This window comes from Pyxicephalus adspersus, chromosome 12 (assembly GCF_032062135.1).
Source record: "Pyxicephalus adspersus chromosome 12, UCB_Pads_2.0, whole genome shotgun sequence".
In the NCBI taxonomy this organism is placed as follows: Eukaryota; Metazoa; Chordata; class Amphibia; order Anura; family Pyxicephalidae; genus Pyxicephalus; species Pyxicephalus adspersus.
In genome coordinates this window covers 6,348,745-6,370,484 of record NC_092869.1, presented here as the reverse complement: position 1 = coordinate 6,370,484, position 21,740 = coordinate 6,348,745, and the positions used below count along the sequence as shown (strand labels likewise).

Below are 21,740 nucleotides of genomic sequence, written 5' to 3'. Positions count from 1 at the left end.
TTCTATGAAAGAATATATATATATATATATATGTTTGTATATATAGTATTTTCAACATAAGTTTTAGTATATAAAAATATAATTAAAGAGAGTAAACTTACTAATAAAGTATTATTGTTGTGGTTTAGTGGTAGGGAGCAAGGTGGCGGCAGAAGATAATTCCAGGGGTGGGGCAGTCCATGTGATTTCTAATTTTATGTATTTTGTTGTTGGGAAGTCTAAATTCCAGTTGTTCCTTCAGCCATTGGCATTTGGAATAGCTTCCACATTTATATGTACCAGGCAGGGATAATTGCTGTTGTGTTGGTGGTTTTTCAGTATACTGGCTACAAACCAGTGAGTGGCGATTTTCTATATGTAATATTTGGGTATTGCTGTATGAATTTGGAGGTTTTAGGGTCTGATGCAAGAATGTACCACTGTAGCCACGAAAGCCTTTTGCCTCAACCTCAAAATCTTTAATCTCCGTGCAATTGCGTTTAAGTCTGATATATTGGCTGCCGAGAATGTTATTTTTCAAAGGAGCGGGATGTGCGCTACTAGAATGCAGGATAGTGTTTCCAGCTGTACTCTTCCTATAAAAGGTTATTGTGACAATCCCCTTGTCTGTTAACCTTTTGTAAGATCTAGAAAGACCCTGGCCTTATTCAGTTTTGCCTTCTGCGCTTTCTTTTTTGACCCAACAAACAGAATATTTGGGCAATCTTGTTGTATTGTAGACTTTTTACCAGCAGTGAAGACCCAGGGTGGGCTGGGCCAAGCACAACTTTCAAGCTTTTCTAATTTTAGGATTAGGTCACATTCTCAATAGGCACAACGGGAGGAGGTACTATGCTGCCGGCCTCTTTGGTACAGAGAAGTGCTGATCTCTTTAAAGCCTACAGAGCACATAGTGAGGTAGCGTAATGCTGGAATCGAAATAAACACTCACATTTTATTGTTTTTTTTTGTATCAGCTCATTGCTAAAAATGTAAACATTGGGCTAAATGTAGTTGCCAACTTTAGCCCTATCCCCAATAAAGGGGGTCTTACTAACCAATAACAAATTAAAATAGTCAGAACAGCAAGAACATTTGTTTTTCCAGGTTAGCGTTTATTTCTTATTTGCTTTTTTAATGTTTTTTTTACGTCATTGTTCCTTATACTGTAGATAATAGGGTTCAACATTGGTGTCACAGCCGTATAAAGAATAGACAGAGCTTTGTCTATCTCAGCAGAGTATGCAGAACGGGGTGGTAGATACACAAACATGATGGTCCCATAAAAGAGGACCACCATAGTCAGGTGGGAAGCACATGTGGAGAATGCTTTTTGTCTTCCTTGTGAAGATCGGATCTTCAAGATGGTGGACATAATGTGGACATACGAGACTAGAGTCAAGATGAAAGAACACATAACAATGACACTTGCTCCAAGGTACACAAATATCTCATTGAGCCATGTATCCCGGCAGGACAGTTGGAATAAAGATGGCATCTCACAAAAGAAATGGTGGATGTTGTGGGACTTGCAGTAGGGAAGCCGGAAGGTGAGAACAACATGAATGGAAGAGATCAGAAAGCAAATACACCATGACCCTACAGCTAGACTGGAACACAATGTTTTGTTCATGATCCTGTTGTAGTGCAATGGTTTACAGATGGCAGCAAACCTGTCGTACGCCATGACAGCTAGAATGAGACACTCCGTTGATCCTAAAGCCAAATGGAAGTACATCTGTAATGCACATCCCAACATGGAAATACTTTTGTCTATGACCAGAGTGTTTATGAGAATTTTAGGAACAATGGTGGATGAGAAAAAGATGTCGATAATGGAGAGATTACTCAGAAAGAAATACATGGGGGTCTGTAGATTTGGGTTGATCCTCACTACGATGATCAGTAGAAGGTTTCCTGATAATGTAATAATATACATCACAAGGAACAGAAGGAAGCATATAGCCTGGAGATCTGGGGTATTAGAGAGTCCAAGAAGAATAAAGGCTTCTAAAGATGTTTGGTTGGCATCTTCCATATTGTATACCTAATGTATAATAGGAAAAATGTTAATAGAATGTTATAGTAGTATTGATTTCCTTCTGGGTAAACTATTTTTCATGATTTCCCATTACTATTTTATTAGTAACCTCATAACCTCATATGTTCAAACTTGAGGATACATAAATCTCTTTTAGCATTGTGCAATAAAAATAAAAAACAAATTATGCTTGTTGCATGTTTGGTGCAGCTTCAGACAAAATATACCACATAGGAATTTATGTAAATTTAAAACTTTTTTAAATTTTTTTTCCTTTGTTCATTATTTTTTCGGTGTTGTGAAATGTAAAAAACTTAAATTTATTAAAAAATTAAAAAAATATATATAGGTGCAATAGCTAAGTTGTTCAATAAAAAAGACATTTGGATAATTAATATTGTATTCATGGAATACTTAACTTCCTCACCTTGATAGGTACTGATGTTCCAGGAGGTAAAGGGAAAAACCCTTACTATTTTTTTTTTCATTATTTTTTTCTTTCATTATTTGGTTTTATATTGGTTTAGTATTTTGTTTCTTTTTTTATGTTCTTTCCATGCCTTAATATCTTTCATCAGAGAGGTTGGGTAAATACCAGAAGATTTGTTTTTAAAGCAAATAATCCAGTTGTATTGGAGATACCTTCTTATATATATTGTAACAAACAACATATTTAGGTCCCTCGGCTGGGCAAGAAGATGCAAATTGTTTTATGTAATTTTAGTATCACCCAGTTGGAAGGTCCCTGGTCCATAGAGAATGTATATTTGTTTTTAGTTCCCAAGTGTATTATTTTTGTGAACCTTTACATTTTTTCTACGTTGTAATGTGTTTTCCCACTGAACTGTAGCCCTCAAGAGATGGTCTAGCCATCTATCCATAGTATTTCTTACCAACTATTTTTTTCTTTGTTAGAAACTGGCTAATTCCAAACTCTCTGGTGACAGAATAGTAACACAGTCTCTGGTCTGTGAGAAGAAGGTTCAAAAACATTTGCTTGGTACCACTACATGGTTGGTAAATACTTTGTCATATTGGTAGGATACATTATGTATATATATATATATATATATATGCACCCTTAGAGACTGGTATGTGTGTTGACTTCCGTATGGATATGGATACAATTATGGATCTGATTTATTGAAGCTCTCTAAGGCTGGAGGGAATACACTTTCATCAGTGAAGCAGGATGATCCAGCAAACCAGGAATGGATCTGGTCCAGGATTCAAAACATTTGCAAGCAAAAAGCAAATGATTTTAAGAAATCCATTCCAGGTTTTCTCGATTACCCAGCTTCACTGAATAAAGTGTATCCTCTCCAGCCTTGGAGAGCTTTATTAAATCTAATTTATCAATGCACTTACTACTGTCACCAAAATTGCTAAGAATGTCAAAAGAATGAGAATATGTCTAAAAAAATTGTGTATATAAACACACACACACACACATATATATATATATATATATATATATATATATAAATATATATATTCACCAAGATTCCTGCCAATGTAACACGTGTTGCAGACACCTACACCTACTACACACACCAATAATGTTTTAATTGTCTAGGTGTTTATTTTTAATGTATTACAATTTTTGTGTGAATATTTTTAATATAAAATATTTGTCTTAGTAATGTGTAGTTTTGATTCCATTTTGATACATATGCTTAATGAGGTATGTAAAATGTTATGGCGCCCACATACAAGAAGTTTTTTTTTTTTTTTAAATGGCAGATGACAAGAGGCTGGCCATTCTGGTTGGCCTAAGTTTCCTTTGGTTGGTCATATATAGCTTCCTACTGTAGTCCAATTGCCCTGATTTTCATAAGTTCTGATCTGTAAATTCAGGTCTTGGATAGCCATCTTTTATTTATATTCGAAGCAAATTAGCAATAATCCAAAGAGTTTATAACTTAACCAGTTTTTTCTTAATTGCACCTTTGACATCCTTGTTTCTCATGCTGTAGATGATGGGGTTCAACATCGGAGTCACAGTTGTGTAAAGTACAGATACTGTCTTGTCTGTTTCAGGAGAATATTTGGAGCGAGGTCGTAGGTACATAAACATTATGGTGCCATAGTAAAGAGCCACCACAGTCAGATGTGAAACACAAGTAGAGAACGCTTTATGCCTGCCTTGAGCAGACCGAATCTTTACTATGGTGGAGATGATATGAACATAAGAGATTAAAGTCAAGCAGAAGGAACACATGGCTATAATACCTGCTGAGATATACATGACTATCTCATTGAGCCACGTGTCCCGGCAGGACAGCCGAAAGAAAGGTGGCATCTCACAGAAGAAGTGGTTAACTTGGTGGGACCTGCAGTAGGGCAATTGAAAGGTGAGGGCAACATGAATAGCAGAATTTAAGAAACAAATACTCCATGATATAGATGCCAAACAAGCACACATCTTCTTGTTCATGATGGTGTTGTAGTGCAAAGGTCTACAGATGGCGGCAAACCTGTCGTACGCCATGACAGCTAGAATAACACACTCTGTTGCCCCAAGTGCTAGAGAGAAGTACATTTGGGCAGCACATCCCCACAGGGAAATGCTTCTGTCCTTGGCTAGAGAATTAATAAGAATTTTGGGAACGATAGTGGAAGAGAAACAGATGTCAATAATGGAGAGGTTACACAGGAAAAAATACATGGGGTTCTGTAGAGTTCTGTTGAGTAAAACCACAGCAACAAGTAAAAAATTTCCTGAAATCGTTATTGCATACATCACCAAGAAGATAAAGAAACATAATATCTGGAGGTAATAGATGTTAGAAAGACCAAGCAAGATGAACAGATTTGAAGATGTTTGGTTGTAGCCTTCCATAACGACCTTCAGCTAAGTAAACAGAAGAAGAATTAGAAAGTGGTGATTTTATGATGGAAGGCAACTGTAATCTTTAGAACCCATCTCCATTTTATTTTCATATTGTTTTCAATAATCTATAAATAATAATCTAAAAAAATCAACTTTTGCTATAACAGACACCCTCCTAATACTTCAATGCTTTAGCCGTTGGTCTTAATTCAGTAGAGGAGCAAAGAATGGCAACTCCTGCAGCCACCTATTATTTTACCTTTACTCCACACAATGTAAAGCCATACACACAACAAGGAAAAGAACACTAAAGGAAATAAACTAAACTACCATTAGTACACACAAAATACACACTTTCTTAATAAAGACCCCCTGGGCTTCTGGACCCAGAACTTAAAATTCTGAAAAAAAGCAAAAAGTTAGGTTTCTACTCAACCAAACAACCAAACCAAAGTTCTGGGAAAAGTCTAGGTTACATTCATTCAGCCCTGAAGACTGTTGACTTGACTTGATAAAAGGACTACTATTTGTTTTAGGTCTGGTTTTACCTTTTTAGTTGCTTAGCTTTAAATAAATTGTGTAAAATAATCCAGTAAATGACAGATCTATGGGTTATACACCTTGGTAATAAGTATAGTCAGAACGGAACATCTGGTCCCCTTCAAAAGACAGACAGGGAGTCCCCTACTATTTCAATAACCTCTCTGTATAGCAGGACATCTGAAAGCGATCTATAGATATTCAGTACAATAAATGTTGACGAGAATGGACCTCATCAATCCTTGCAGGGTTCCTCTATTTAATAGTTAAGAATGAAAACATTGGAATATATTGCAATCAAAATCTCCATATCTGAATAACTTAAAGCAGAACTTTTACAAAAATATACCACTTACTATTACTGGTGAAAAGCCCTTGATCCCCCTGCAAACTAAATCCAGTTGGTCCTGCGCCATCCCCGCCTCTCTGTTCTTTAAGTCATGAACAGAACAGAGAGTGCGGCCATTGAGTGCCCTTTGTATTATAATTTTTTATTTTGTGTTTGTTTGTTAATTGTGTGCTGCCACTTTTAGTCTTTTTTTATCCTACTTTTTAGCACCTATAGTTTTTATTTAAGAAAAAAATGGGAAATACCAAGCCCAGTTTTGACACAAGAACAGGTCCAAGATAGTTGAAATGTGTTCTTACATACTACTAACTTTATCAACCTACTTTGTATATAGGAGACATTGTCGTAAAACCTTTATGTTTATATTATTTTCCCTACTTGGGAACTTTTATTACCTAAAACTTACCTTTAAAACAATGAATCCTTTTTTTCCAATGCAAAACTCAACTGCAGCCATTTGTCCTGTAAAAAAACTACATATTGAATAAATAGTAGTATTCTAATAGCTTTAATTTTTAGGATAAAATGTATAGTTATCAAAAATATATATGATATAAAAAATTATATAAGCTCTTATGTAAATATTTATATAAAATGCTGAGTGTTACTACAGAGCAAATAATGAATGCTGTGAAATCAACCTCCTTTATAGGATAAATTTGTTATGGGTAAATGATTCCCTCTGCAATTAGCTGTCTCCAGGTATTGAATTATAACTCAGTTTCTCAAAATGTATTTACAATAAAAGTTCTACAATCATTTTCAAATTTTTTTGCCTATTTGCATGCTAGACACTTTTTTTGTTTTGCATACATTGCTGATGAGTTAGACCACTTGACACGTTTTCCTAACTAGGAAGATTCACCTGCATGCCATCACCACCAGGGCACTCGTTTCCCTACCAGTTATTGAGACCTGGGTATTCTTCCTCCCACTATGCACCAACAACAAAGTACTATGCCTTGCACTGACCAATGCCATCAGGGTGCCATACTTTCTACATGCAGTCACTAACAGGATACTTTGTCACCTTCTGATTACTGAGATCCCAGCATTGCCCCTTCCACTGTACTCCAACACCAAAGTATGCCTCTTACTGACCACTGTCCAACCTTCAACATTCCAGTCCCTCATTCTCCTTATAATTACTGAGTTTAGGGCATAGTTCCTCCAACTGAGCTCCAAAGTCAACTACTAGGACTATGTCTCCTACCGACCACTGCCATCAGGGTGTCCTACCTTCAACATACAATCACCAACAATGCACTTTTTCTCCTTCTGAATACTAAGTACTATGCCTCTTACTGACTACTGTCCAACCTTCAACATTCCAGTCCCTCTTTCCCTTTATGATTACTGAGTTCAGGGCGTAGTTCCTTCAACGGAGCACCAGCAACAAAATACTATGCTTTGCACTGACCACTGCCATCATGGTTCCCTACTTGCAACATTCCATCCCCATCAGGATACTTTTTCTCTTTCTGATTACTGGAAGTGTTGCTCCTTCAACGTAACACCAATACTATGCATTCTACTGACCACTGTCCTAGCTACTGACCAGGGCACTCATTCTACTTCTGAGTACTGAAACCAGGGCATAGTTCCTCCAACTGAGCACCCATGTCAAAATGCTATGCCTTCTCCTGACCACTGGCATCAGGGTGACCTTCAACAAATCATCATGACCGGGGCACTCTTTTTTTCTCTGTTCGATGAGACCAAGGAATTTATTTCCCACCAGCACCAACACCAAGGAACTCTACCTCCTTCTGATCAGTGCCCTACCCTACATATCACCACCAGGGTATTCTTTCTCCTACTGAGCGCCAACACTAAGTCACCAGTCTTCCAATTGAACATTACCTTCTGGATATCCTACCTACCATGGCACCTCCACCAGGGAGTACTTCCACCCACTGACCACCAACATAAGGATTGCCTTGAGCAAGTAATGTCCTGGGACTTTACAGTGTATACTGGAGCCTTGCTGGCCTGATGGTACCCCTGGCTGCTTGGAGCCAATATTTAAGTGTACCTTTTTTTTGCTCTCCACTGTGTACTTTAACAGCTTGAATATCATGTATTAAATCTAAGTTCCAAATTATATATCATTGTTTTTTCATCTCACCTACTTCTTTGATACACTTTATGCTATTTATTGCAGCGACTCTAAAAAACCCTTTTACAGGAAAACCACGGATATGTGTTACTTCTTATATGCGCAATTTATGTGTTTTAATTCAAGCGTGTGAAAATGCTTTTAAGGCAAATCATATATTATTCAAAACATCACACATACATACAAAATCAACATAGAATATATATTTATATTTACAGTCATGTGAAAAAGAAAGTACACCCTCTTTCAATGTGAAGGTTTTATGTATCAGGAAAAAAATACAACCTTACCACTTTGGAACTTAAAAGACATTCAATCATGTGTTAATAAAATACACTTGATTAACTGACCATCAGCAAGTGTGGCCAGCTCTATAAAAACAGAAGTTTTGGTAGTCTGCTGGTCTGTAGCATTTAGGTGTGCGTTAACACAATGCAAAGGAGGAAATACATCAGCAATCATCTTAGAGAATCAACCTGGGAAAGGTTATAGGGCCATTTTCAAACAATTTGAAGTCCATCAATCTACATGGAGAAAGATTATTTGCAAGTAGAAAAACATTTAATATGGTTGCCTATCTTTCCAGTAATGGATGCCCAAGAAAATTCACCCCAAGTTCGGATCCTGAAATGCTCAGTTAAATTGAAAATAAAACGAACTGTAGAGCTGTATCTAAAAAAACATGGCGGCATGGCTTAGGTTTGCAAAGCTGCATCTGAAAAACTTTGGAACAATGTCCTTTGAACAGATAAAACCAGAGTGAATATGTTCGGCCATAATACACAGCACCTGGTTTGGGTGAAAACTAAACACGGTATATCAGCACAAATGCTTCTATTTTCGCAGCACAGTGGCGAAGGGGTGATGATTTGGGCTTGTTTTGCAGCCCCAGGACCAGGGCACCTTACAGTTACACAACGGAGAATGAATTCCTCTGTATGTCAAAGTATTCTAAGCCAGAGGTCGCCAACCGGTGGTCCGCAAGAAAATTTTGAGGGTTCGCGGCTCTGGCCGGCACACCCCTGAGCAGGAACAGGAGAAGGACCCTGCTGGGGGGATGCACTGGCCAGAGCCACGGACCACATCCCCAGTAGAGTTCCCAGGCTTGGGGAAGTGGGCAGGCTATGTCCCTGGACACAACCCACCCGCTCTCCAATTGCAGGCTCAGATCTCCGATGGGAGAGTGGGCAAGGTTATGTCATAATGACATCACTATGGGGGAACCCCTTTGAGTGACACCCTGCTCCCCACGCATGCGCAGTCAGGAGCCGGTGAATTTAGTGGTCCGCGGAACCGAAAAGCTTGGCGACCACTGTTCTAAGCCACCTGAGCTACAGCTCAGAGGACACAGACAATGAAATGAAAATGTGACAGGGATTTTACCCATTCCCTTTTTATTTAAAACTAAAATGTTAGATTTAAATATACTTTAAATAGTGTTGTGGTAAGGGCACTTGCCTGATGATGTTGACCTTGTGTATAAATACAGGTCAAATCATGGGTCATGGTGGATCACTCCTTTCAACTTACAATGTCAGATGTCTCAACCACTGCTTTGCTCTTGATGGTCAGACTGATCACTACTCCAACCATATCACTTTCCAGGTATGTCCTCACCCTAGGTGTTCTAAATAGATATCTTGAAGCAACTTTAAAAAAAAGAGTTCAAGAAATACTTCGTCCACCTGGAGTGCCAATGGGGTAGCTAAATGTATGAACGTGGTGTAAGCTAAGAGATAGAAGGACACAAATAGGAAGCAGCACAGACTTGATCTGGGGAAAAAAAATGATTGTGTGGAGCATCAGGAGGCCTTTAATGGTTGACGCAACCAAGGAAAGAAATGCCTCTAAGACCTTATTGGTCTGTTCACCTAGTTTGTGAAATCCAAGAGATGTCAAGGAACTTTTCCACTTCTTGCCTAACCAGGGCTGAGGCATAATTCCCCCCTTTATTCATCTTTATATATGGTGAATACATGTTAAACGTTGGCAATAGTTCAGTTTTGAGGCTGCTTCTTCCAATAGGCCTACCTGCTGGAATGGATAATAAGGTCGGACCATCACATTTAACAAAGATTTCTTTTCTAGAACCTAAAATTATTGTAATAAACTATCACATTTTAGAGAAGTCATTACAGGGCAAAAATGTCCTTTTCACCGTACTTTTAACATCTTTATTTCTAATACTATAGATAAAAAGATTGAGCATAGGAGTCACAGCTGTATAAAGAATGGACACAGTCCTGTCCATTTCTGAAAAAGCGGATGGGGGTTTCATGTACATGAACAGAATAGTTCCATAGTATAGAGTGACAACAGTGAGGTGTGAACCACAAGTAGAGAAAGTTTTTTTTCTTCCTTGCGAGGAATGGATCTTCAAGACCGTACCTATAATGTTAAAGTATGATATTACAGTCAGCAAGAAGGAGCACATGACTATGATCACTGCTGAAATATAAACTAGGACTTCATTAGGCCACGTATCTCTGGACGAGATTTGTAAAAAGGGAGGTATCTCACAGAAGTAATGGCTGACATGGTGGGATCGACAGTAGGGCAATTCAAAGGTGAGAATGACATGAATGGCAGAATTTATGAAGCAAAAGCTCCATGATCCAGATGCTAACCAAAGACACAACGTCCTGTTCATGATATTATTGTAATGCAGCGGCTTACAGATGGCAGCAAATCTGTCATAGGCCATGACAGCAAGTAAAATACATTCTGTTGCCCCTAGAGCCAAAGAAAAGAACATTTGTATGGCACAACCCAACAAAGAGATACTTCTGTCTTTGGACAGTGTGTTAACTAGGAGTTTGGGAACAATGGTGGAAGAGAAGAAGACATCAATAATGGAGAGGTTGCTCAAGAAAAAGTACATGGGGTTCTGCAAAGATGGGTTGATCCCCACCGCTAGAACCAGAGAGAGATTTCCAGATACTGTAATTATATACATTACTAAAAATACAAGGACACAGATGATCTGTAAATAGGGGATCTCTGATAGACCAAGAAGTATGAAACTTTCTTGAGATGTTTGATTGGGACAGTCCATGATATTTACCTGTGGCCTGAAAGAAAAGAAACTTACAACCTGAAAATTATGTACTTTCCATTTTAGCTTTACCCGTGTACTACAACAGACACTTTTATTATTCAGAAATGAATATACCAGTGTTTCTCAAATTTTATAACACAGAGAACCCCCTGAAATAACTTTCAGGTCTTCTGAGAACCCCTGCTCAAATTAATATATTCACACATCACTGTACATTAGTATGATGATCGGTAGGTAGAATGTATTCTACGTGGCTGGCTATTGGAAAGGCTGCCACCCTTAAAGATAGCCAAAATGATCATTGGTATATGCTAAACTAACCTGAGAGTCAAAAACTGCTCAATACTCAAGGAACCGCTAGCAACCTCTGGAGAAACTTTGGAAATGAGCAACCTGTGTTCCTCTACAGGTCTCAGGTGTCCTCACACAAACCTCTAATGTTAGAAAAGTTTGGGTACATGTCTGAAGAAGATGCAACAATGATAAAAGGCTCTCCCGGTCCACACATGATGCCCCACCCCAAATGCAACATCAATACGATAAAAAATAGAACAACTGAGGGGGTTTTGTAAGCATTAATTAATACATACTTATGTTTTAAAACAGCTATGTTATAATGACCACTGGCAGCAATATATCAAAAGACATCACAGAAGAATGTATAGAAGTTTCAATCACATATCTCCACCTCCAAATTATCTTGACACGTTTCGCAGTAAAAAAAAACACTTCTTCAGGAGCAGGTAAGGAAAGAAAAGGTTGTATGTTTTCTACAATTTAATACCCACGTTAGTTATACACCTTCTATATATGTACCAAATAGGTAGGTATCACTGTCAAACTTACAGTGGTGAGATGCCACTGATCATGTGTCAAACCAGTCCTATCCTCAAAATCTCATCTACAGTGAGCAATCTGAAAGACACAGCAGAGACATAACTTGTCATCCTTATTATTTGCTTATCCCAAGTTTGACAAACAAAAAAGCAAGAGGAAAAGCTGTCTCTCTACTTCCCCTTCATCCAGTCGCATTAAGTCCTGAACATTGGACAAAAGGAAGGTCATAACCTACGTACAAATCTGAACAAACCCTTTATGATCTTTCAGATATTTCGCATCGCATGTCACAGTCACCCTGAGAAAGCCTTGTAATGGCTAAACGTGTCGAATATACGGGCAACTGTGGTTAATAATTGAACATTTGAATTTGCAGTTTCCTGCTGCTAGTACCATTTAGTACATAAGGAATATTCTGTATAGCACCATCTATGGCACATATCATACAATGCTTTTGACCTTGTGATTCTATTGCCAATTAGTTACATGTCAAAAACTTTGAAGTGTTTCTTTTCAAAAAAAACCCTCTATCTGTGTATACTCCTCTGCAAATGTGTATTGTACCTATCTGGGGTTGGCATTAGCGGGAAACCATAATTACCTAATGGATAGTGAGGAACCCTCATAAACCCTTTTCTCAAGACCATTTATTACCCATGTATGTACTGTCCATATAACCATAAAGGTATCACTAACCCCATATTTCTTAATCATTCATAATAATGTGCCCATAACTTATTACATTCAAATAAACTAATCCATTTACAAATCACTACTAAGAACTTACTATCTTGGTACAGCCACATCCAATACAACAGTTGGGAGAGCTTTTTCAATGGCTGCCCCAGCTTTCCTACCCCTTATATCCCATGCTGCCAGCCAGGAATGAGAGCATCCACCTGGGGAGGTGGAAAACATGTCTGAAGAAAAAAGGGGATATGCCTAATAAGCTCTATTAGAGAATTGCATGAACTGGGCATCTCAGACAACAATTCTGCTTATTGGATTGCACAGGTATTTTTAAAGCTTAACTCAAAATAGATCTATAATCAATAATATATAATGCATGCTATTTTTTTAAGTGCAAGAAGTTTCAATATCTGAGTTTGGCCTGCTATCAGTGTGGCAGAACTGGAACATGAGAGGTAGAAGAAGCACAAGAAGCCAATTAGTCCATGTGCTGATATTAGAAATAGTATAACGTAGTAACGGAGAGGTGAGCTCATCAATGTGTTTTCACTGGGGTGATTCCAAAATGCCCTGGGCTCAAATGAAATAGAATGAATGGTGTTGGCCAACTGACTGAGGACATCTAGTGGCAGAAAAAAGTACTGTGTAATGGGTAAACTGAGAATTGTTACTACAATGTCTATTCAAATAAGGATTTCTGTGATCCTAGTTGAGCTTTAAAACTTTAAAATAGAATACAGACTCACTTTAGTAGCCTAAACTTGTATCTATAGTATGTGCAGTCTGTAGCATTTGTTGATGTGCAAAATGTTGTGTCCATGCTGAGCTGCACTGTAATACTTACCCACCCTGTGTGCTTATTACAGCCTTTGCAGAGGTACAAACATACAACGTCAAACATCCCTGGATATTAGGGTGCATCAGTGATCACGCTCAGTTCAGCCATATGCGTGTCTATTGTTGTAACATTAGAATATATTATAAAATGAAGAACAAAACTGTCAGACATGACATCCAGTCTAGTTGATATCTTTCATTATGGTTGAAAGTGTTTAGCTAAAAAACGTCAAAAGGCAGTTTATATGAATGTCTATCATCTCTGATACCAATCCATATTTCTTTATGTAACACTGAACAAGCTGAAATATTAGCTTCATGTTTTTATACTTGTTGTAGTGAACAGATGTCCCAGGAGCAAATACCTAGACTGAAAGTAGTGGCAGCTGTAGTCTGATCTAATAAGTAATTATTATCCTCTGGAGACAATTGTCATCTGACACTCCGGATTAATAAGATTTCTTTTAGACTGCCTTTGATTGAATGTATTAAAAAGCCATATAAGAAAAAAAAACTACTTGGGAATGACATTACTATACTTTATGTTACTAATTATGGAGTATATCACAAATAAATATACATACCCAAAACAGAATCAATGTTCAGGACTTTAAAAGCACTAATTTTGGAGTATATCATAATTCTTTACATTAAAAATATTATTTATTATATAAAAATTTAAAGTTATGTTAGCTGTTACAGAAATATTGTTTGCACATTCAATCTCACACAATTCGACACGTTTCGCGACAGGTCAGGACTTCCTCAGGTCTCATGAGGCTGTTATATCTGAAAACATATCTGTAGAAATACAAAATCTAGAAAGCTCGTAAATCCAGAAGAAGAAGAGGAGGGCAATGTCATATCATTGCTGATTGAATTGGAATGGGTTACACAACAAGCTGACATTTTTGTGATAGTCAGTTGTCCACAAACCTTGACCTTGTATGACTAGGACATCATTCTGTAAAGATGTAGCCCTGATTATTACAGCCCAGAGTAAAGAATGAGCATCTACATGGAGTTTGCCAATCTGGAAAGGCCATTTGTAGCCTTATCCTGCCCCTATGTACTAATAATAAACTTAGTCTAATGATAACCAGAATAGAGGGCTCAACTTGACTAATTCAGGACTTTGTCCCTGCCCCCACAAACAAATGAGAGAACCTCAGGAACCAAAACAAAGTCTGCTATTGGTTTACAGAAAGTACGGGGAATTAAGTCAGAGCAACTACTCAAGGAACATAAGGTCCCTGAATATTTTCAGGAATTGGAGTAATTTATAGCAATTTATTATCTTTTATTTTTTTACTATGGTCATGGATAAAAAATACAATATAGGAAATACTTTTTCCATCTGTTGTGTGAAAGTTTAAAAAAAGATGTACTTTTTAAAAAAGATGTATGTATAAAAATATTGTATTGAGATTTTTTTTCATTTGCAGTCACAGGTGTCACTCTAAGCTCCATTACTTTTTTTAGGCTATGCTTAAGTGCTTGGCTGAATACACAGCTCAACAACTCAAGCATACATTTTCTAACAAAATTAAATAATCAGTTACCTATCCCCTTGTTCTCTGTTTTGTAATTGATGGCTCTGAAAGAATCTCAGAAAGACAATGCAAACAGAAACTGATCTCCCCTTTTTCCTTCTGTACTGAAATTGCATACTATGGGCCTAACTTATTAAAGCTATCCAAGACTGGGGATGATAGAATATTATGGGAGAACCTGGGTGACCCAACAAATTCAGAATATCTTTTTTTAAAAATAATTTCCATCACTGTTTAATCTAGGACCAGATCCATTCCAGTTTATTGGATTTCCCAGGTTCTCCCATGATAGTCCATCTTCTGCAGTCTTGGAAAGCTTTAATAAATCAGCTCCTAGGATCTCACTGCACACGATCCACTTGCGTTGGAAGCTTCAGCAAGTCAGATGGAGCCCGGCATTTTTCTGGCCAGAGGACATTGTACATCATCTCTAGCCTGACTGCGCTTAGCCCACCCCTTTCATTCACTGAATTTCAGGTCTTTCAGTTATAAAGGGCTCCGTAGGAAAATATCTCAGTTTTGAAAAAAAAGGGGTTTTAAAGGCCACAATGAGCTATACATTTGTAATTTTATTTCAGGAATAGAAACAAATACAGTATACCAATAAAATTTAAGAAATACAATTAGATTAAGTTGTGAGTCCATGAATCATTGCAGTACAGGTCCCCTGTTCTGACACGCAGGTCCCCTGTTCATTACCCTGACACGCTTCGCCTGTATAGGCTTCTTCGGGGGAATTTTCAAAGTGAGAAACACATCATATGGGAACTCATGTTAGCAGTACTTTGAAGTGGGTAAATGGGTCACCAGCTCAAGAGATGTCCAAAGGGAGTATTAGTTTGGTTGAGTAGTTTAGCAGAGGAACTGGGTTTACAGCTCTCCTTGGTAAGAAGATGTTGAAGCAAGGGTTAAGGAGCTTTGCAGTTGTTGGTCCGTCTGCTTTCAGGAGACGGCATTGTCAGCAGCGGTATCTTCAAAGCATCATGTGTAGTAACAGTTTGAAGATGCTGCTGCCATAATATTTTAGGAGGACAGCCTATACACCATATTTAGGGGTGGGCCCACAATTTGTATATTTTGGGATAATGGGTTCCTTTTACTATATATAGTATAATAGTGTAGTATACTTTGTGGGCATTAACACAGCTTTCTATTTTTAGGAAACTGTATACAACACCCTGCTGGGCAAACACCATATGGTGATGCCACAGGGTCTAAAATAAGGCATGTAATAAAAACATAACAGTTTTATTTCATAACTTAATTACTGTTGATGAGGAGTACAATGAGGAGCCAGGAACACAAAATGTAAGCAAATACAATTCATCTTTAAAGATGGACTTTAGTGAAACACATTTAGAACTCAAACAGGCTCCAAGAACACAAGATGTCTGCTAGATCGCTGTAATTTTTACCTGCCATTGTCACTTGGCTTGGCCTTTTATGTTAAAGGGTGGTATAAGTTATACCAGTACTGGAATCAGACTTACAATATATTGCTGCTAGTATGTGGAATCTGACTATCGCACCTGTATAACCTGAGCTTTTAAAATACAATGGGCATTAATATAGTGTTGTCCTCTCCAAATCCACCATTTGTAGTTGTATTAGCCAACGTGTGTCTCTGGGAATTTGTGCTCGACCAACAAAGCATTTGTGAGGTCAGGTACTGATGCTGGGTGAGAAGTCCTGGCTCTCCATTGATGTTTCTATTTTTATCATGGGTGATGACCCAGTTTAGGCTTGAGGTTAGTGCTATATGCAATTTACTTGAGTTCTTTAACATTAAACTCATAAAACCATTCTCCTTTGTGGAGCTAGTTTACTGAATTTACAGTCATGCTGGAGCAGAGACCTGCCTTCCTAACCTTTTGCCCCAAAGTTGAAAGCACCCAACTGTCTCAAATGTCTTTGTATGCTGTTCCATTGTCTGAAAATAGCTAAAGGTTGTAATCGGAACTGTTCATATACTTTTAACCATATCCAGTGTGTGATAGCTAGGTATGTACAAAAGTTTTACCATCAACTGGTTGGGAATACTTTTCTCAAACTTTTTACCCCTAGGGAGCCATTTAAATATTTTGGGAAACTTGGGGAACCTCTTCTAAAACCATAAAATCAATAGAAAAATACACCTTCCAATTGGTGGTCAGTTGAAAGAATGCCCGCCCGATTTTTCAACTTGACATTGGCCACAAAACTTTGAAGACAACATCACATGGGAGGTCAACCAGCCAACACTCCAGGAACCCCTAGCAACCTCTCAAGGAATTCTAGGATTCTATGGAACCCTGGTTGAGACTGACTGATTGAATGTATCCAAAGGTAATGGGTAATTCATAGCACTCAGTCTAACCAAACTTGCAAATTAACCAAAGTGTAAGTAAAGGCAACATTTTTGGATAAAGAATCAGTTAGACACGCTCTTTTAAGTTTATATAACTGTTTGTGTCCCACCTGTGGAAATTCACCCCTTTTATATGTTCTGGTGATCATTGCCGCTATGATTTGTAGTTAAGGTAAACCCAACATTGTCATTAGAACAATAGGTGAGGGAAAATATAATGACGGGGACACTTAGATCAGGGACAACTCTCTAAAATAAAAATCTGCTTAACTTTGAAGAAATCTTATTAGTTCCATATTTTACCATATAAAAGCATTTACCAACAGACTGTGATACAAATACAGTTGCCTATATTAGAGTTTTTTTTATAGGATTGGTTTGCCTTAGAGGATTTCTAATTATGGAACTCTTAACATCCTTGTTTCGTATGCTGTAGATGATAGGGTTCAACATTGGAGTGATCACTGTATAGATAATGGACACCACCTTATCCGTTTCAGAAGAGAAAGCTGAACGTGGTTGTAGGTAGATAAACGTTATGGTCCCATAATAGAGAGTGACAACCGTGAGATGTGAAGCACAAGTGGAGAAAGCTTTTAGCCTCCCCTGTGAGCTACGAATCTTCAGAATGGTGGAGACAATATGGACATAGGAAATAAGAGTCAACAGAAAGGCACATAAAGAAATGATGCCAGCAGCAATGTACATGGCTATCTCATTAAGTCTTGTGTCTCTACAAGATAAACGTAAAAATGGAGGAACCTCACAGAAGAAGTGGTTGACATGGTGGGACCTGCAGTAGGGCAATTGGAAGGTAAGGACAACATGAATGGTGGCATTTACTAGACCACCACTCCATGCTATTAAGGCTAAACCAATGCATGACTTTTTATTCATGATGGCATTGTAGTGCAACGGTTTACAAATAGCTGCATACCTGTCATAGGCCATTACGGCAAGCAATAAGCATTCTGTTGCCCCAAGGACTAAAGAGAAGAACATCTGGGTTGCACAGCCATCTAAAGAAATACTTCCGTTTGTGGATATGGTGTTGAGTAGAAGTATGGGAACAATGGTGGAGGAGAAGCAAAGGTCAATAATAGAGAGGTTACTTAGGAAAAAGTACATGGGGGTCTGTAATTTTGGGTTACTCCTCACCACGAAGATCAGAAGAAGATTTCCCGATAAGGTGGTCAGATAAATCACCAGGAAGACAAGGAAGCAAATCACCTGGAGGTAAGGGTCAGTAGACAACCCAAGCAAGAAGAATTTTTCAGATGTTTTATTTGGATGTCCCATAAAGTTAACCTGCAATACATAAAAATTAACAATAATATTTGGGGGGAATTAATACCAATTAAAGGAAATTTAAAAATTCTAATAAACAAGAAGAATTATGGATTTAGCAACATTTGTTTCAATAAATAACTTTTTACTTTCAGAATTCTAGTTTGATGGTCAACAACACAAATACTCACCCCTTGAACTACTATTCAAACTAGAAAAAAGAAAAAATTTTTTTCATATATTTTTCATATAGTAACAATTTTGTACGATAGTACAGTGCTCAAAATGCAAGATGGTTAGAGCAGGACCTCGGCTACCTTGGTCCTATTGTTGAATAGTATTGATATTTCTAGACATGAATCACCTACTTATTAGTTTGATTGTCATCCAAAGATCCAAGCCAACTCAAAAGAACGGTCCAGCTGGAGAAGACATTACACAGCAGTCCAACTCTCCTATCACCAATACAAGAACTTTGGATGGAAATAAATGTTGTGACATTGTATAAGCTTATCAAAATGATACCACAACATATGCATTTCGTAACTAACAAGATGTTAGAGTGTGTGACTTTTTCTTGACCAGGCAGTGTGTATCACACACTTTTTTTTCCCAAAACAATTTTATTATTATAGAAACTTTTCCAGGTTACAAATAGAGAAATGAAGACATCAGATTATTATGTTAATATATTATATTGCTGAAAATAAAAATGTGCCTGTGACATTATAATTATTAACTTTATCAGCTATACAATCATAATTGTATCATTTCTTATGCTCACGCACTTTTTATGGCCTAAATGGTGTTTTCAGAAAATACACAAGTACCAAATTTGCCACTTGCTAATACATATGTAATATATACAATTGTATAAAAAAGAAAATGTATGTATAATTAATACCAACCATATCATACTAAATTTTTTGCCTTGTAGCTAAAATTCACAACACTCAAAGCTTTTGAAAGAAACTTGTGGGAGCACAAATAAAAGTTTTACATTTGTTATCATCTTGTCATCATTTTGTCACATTTTCACTGGTAATGTGTTTTTCTAAAGCAAATAAAAATGCACCCAGTGATTGCTACTAAGTAAAAGAGAGCCATGGGGGTGAACTTGAGCTAGTAACTTCCTAAAATGATGGCAGAGGAGGTAGCGTTGTGCTTAAGCTGCTTACCAACTCTTAAGCAGGAACAACATGATGATTGACTTTAAGGATATTACAAAAATGGTCTGTGCCATTTATTATACACAAGTTCATGAGGTTACCAGATGAACGTAATTGCACACATATCCTATAGCAACTTTAAAAAAGTAATATAACAGATATTCTTATATATGGTGTTTAGGATCCATGTGTTGCACCTATGAGTTATCATATTTGGAATCTAAGAGATCAGACTCTATTTATGTGCAGAAATTCTGCTGGAAAGCGTTCTGTTGATAAGGAGTAAACATTTTGTCTATACAGAACCTTTTTTTTATATTTTATTATAAACATGTTAATTGATCCCTGAGGATGATGAATGTGTAAAAAACACACGATTAGCACCCAGACGTTCTCAGGTCCGCTAGGTCTCTGGAGTTTTCTAATCTTCTATATTGTAAATATAGCCTTCCTACAATTTATTATTTTGTAACAAGATAAAGATGGACATTCTTGTAATTTGTAAATTACTTTAAAGCAAAACTAAATGTCTTGTTTGAATGACAGCTATGTTCCACAAGAATGGGAGGGAAGTCCATGAACTGGATGGTAAAGAGAAAAGAGGAATAGGGGGAACAAATTGTGGAATAGGGAGGTGCATTAACTTGAATTTGTCCCTTATCAAATCGGTAGTTTATACCCTCTTTATTCTCTTGATGTGTGAAATTGTTAGGGGGCTTGCTCCAGCCAGATACACCTGCAATCAAAGGTAAGGCACACGCAGGGCTCCTGCACATTGGCAGTCTGATTGAACTTTTGGAATTTTACACCTACATTTATTCCAAGGAACACCAAAATTAAAAGTCTGCAAAGTAGAAGAATCTTGTACCCTGTCAGTATGCTGCAGAGAGGGGCACATACAGTGGTCTTTCTACTAAGGTCTTGAGACCCTTGCAGTGGTCTTTCTACTGAGGTCTACAGACCCCTACAGTGAACTTTCTACTGAGGTCTACAGTCCCCTACAGTGATCTTTATACCGAGGTCTACAGTAACCTACAGGGGTCTTTCAACTTAAGTCTACAGTGGTCTTTTTCAAAGGTCTACAGTCCCCTACAGTGATCTTTCTACTTGAGTCTACAGATTGTTGCAGTGGTCATTCTACTGAGGTCTATGGGCTCCTGCAGAGATCTTTCTACTTAGGTCAACAAATCCTTTTTAGTGGTATTTATACTGAGGTCTACAGATCCTTGTAGTTGGTCTTTCTACTGAGGTTTACAGATCCATTCATTGGCCTTACTAGTAAGGTTTATAGATCATTGCAGTGGTCTTCTAATGAGGTCTACAGACCCTTACAATGGTCTTTTTAGTGAGGTTTACAGAACCTTGCAGTGGTCTTTTAACAGAGGTCTGACATTCTGGTGTTCAGGATTCCCACTAATTTGAAAGTCATAGACATAGTTGGTCCAGAGGTAGGCAAAAAAAAACCCTGATACAATTTTCTTCAACAGAAAGACTCCACTGTCTACCTGTTTACTTACTTCCTCATAAGACGAGAGTAAATTTGTTTGACAACTTCGGTCTTTCTTGAAGCCATCACTTATAATATTATTTTCTAGCATAAATTTCTTTATGAGGTTCTTTATCAAACTCTCCAAGACCTTTCCATCCATGGACGTTAAACTAAAAGGTCTGTAGTTACCTGGTAATGACTTTTCTCCCTGCTATCCCTGAAGATAGGAACCACGTTGGCCCTACGCCAATCCATCGGTACCTTGCCAGTGACTAAAGAGTGTCTAAAAATTAGAAATAATGGCTTTGAAATAATGTGAAGTGGTATTGAACTATGCTTCACACCACTATGGCAATAGTGCCAAGGTCAATGTATGGACAGCTGCCAGTTGCTGTAGATTGGCTATTAGAGTTACTATGACAGTAAATGCTGTGGGAAGCAAAGAGGGGTGCAAGAGAATGTAGAAGAACATGAATATGTGGGTTGCTGTCTGAGAACAAAGTATGTTGTAGACCTGCCGTGAAACCCTTTGCAGTAGTTGACCACGATATTAAAAGGGAATTCATCATTACCAACTATTTTGAGTAGTGAATGTTGATGAGAGCAGAACAT

General features: G+C 37.6%; 4 protein-coding genes across 4 annotated transcripts; all 4 read right to left on the bottom strand.

Moving 5' to 3' along the window:
* Positions 1–1,087: 1,087 nt before the first annotated feature.
* On the bottom strand, positions 1,088–2,017 carry LOC140342317 (olfactory receptor 5AP2-like). Its single transcript, XM_072428459.1, has one exon. It carries the CDS (start codon positions 2,015–2,017, stop codon positions 1,088–1,090), a length of 930 nt encoding a protein of 309 aa, XP_072284560.1.
* A 1,918-nt stretch (positions 2,018–3,935) lies between these two features.
* Positions 3,936–4,862, bottom strand: LOC140342253 (olfactory receptor 5AR1-like). Its single transcript, XM_072428372.1, has one exon. It carries the CDS (start codon positions 4,860–4,862, stop codon positions 3,936–3,938), a length of 927 nt encoding a protein of 308 aa, XP_072284473.1.
* Positions 4,863–9,974: 5,112 nt separating this feature from the next.
* LOC140342489 (olfactory receptor-like protein OLF1) lies at positions 9,975–10,916 on the bottom strand. Its single transcript, XM_072428695.1, has one exon. The coding sequence runs from the start codon at positions 10,914–10,916 to the stop codon at positions 9,975–9,977; it is 942 nt and encodes a 313-aa protein (XP_072284796.1).
* A 6,615-nt stretch (positions 10,917–17,531) lies between these two features.
* On the bottom strand, positions 17,532–18,482 carry LOC140342488 (olfactory receptor-like protein OLF1). The gene has a single exon (XM_072428694.1). The coding sequence runs from the start codon at positions 18,480–18,482 to the stop codon at positions 17,532–17,534; it is 951 nt and encodes a 316-aa protein (XP_072284795.1).
* Positions 18,483–21,740: the final 3,258 nt, after the last annotated feature.

What these genes read in the sequence shown, in the direction of transcription:
- LOC140342317 (XM_072428459.1), bottom strand. Translation starts at nt 2,017, where the DNA reads ATGGAAGATGCCAACCAAACATCTTTAGAAGCCTTTATTCTTCTTGGA.
- LOC140342253 (XM_072428372.1), bottom strand. Translation starts at nt 4,862, where the DNA reads ATGGAAGGCTACAACCAAACATCTTCAAATCTGTTCATCTTGCTTGGT.
- LOC140342489 (XM_072428695.1), bottom strand. Translation starts at nt 10,916, where the DNA reads ATGGACTGTCCCAATCAAACATCTCAAGAAAGTTTCATACTTCTTGGT.
- LOC140342488 (XM_072428694.1), bottom strand. Translation starts at nt 18,482, where the DNA reads ATGGGACATCCAAATAAAACATCTGAAAAATTCTTCTTGCTTGGGTTG.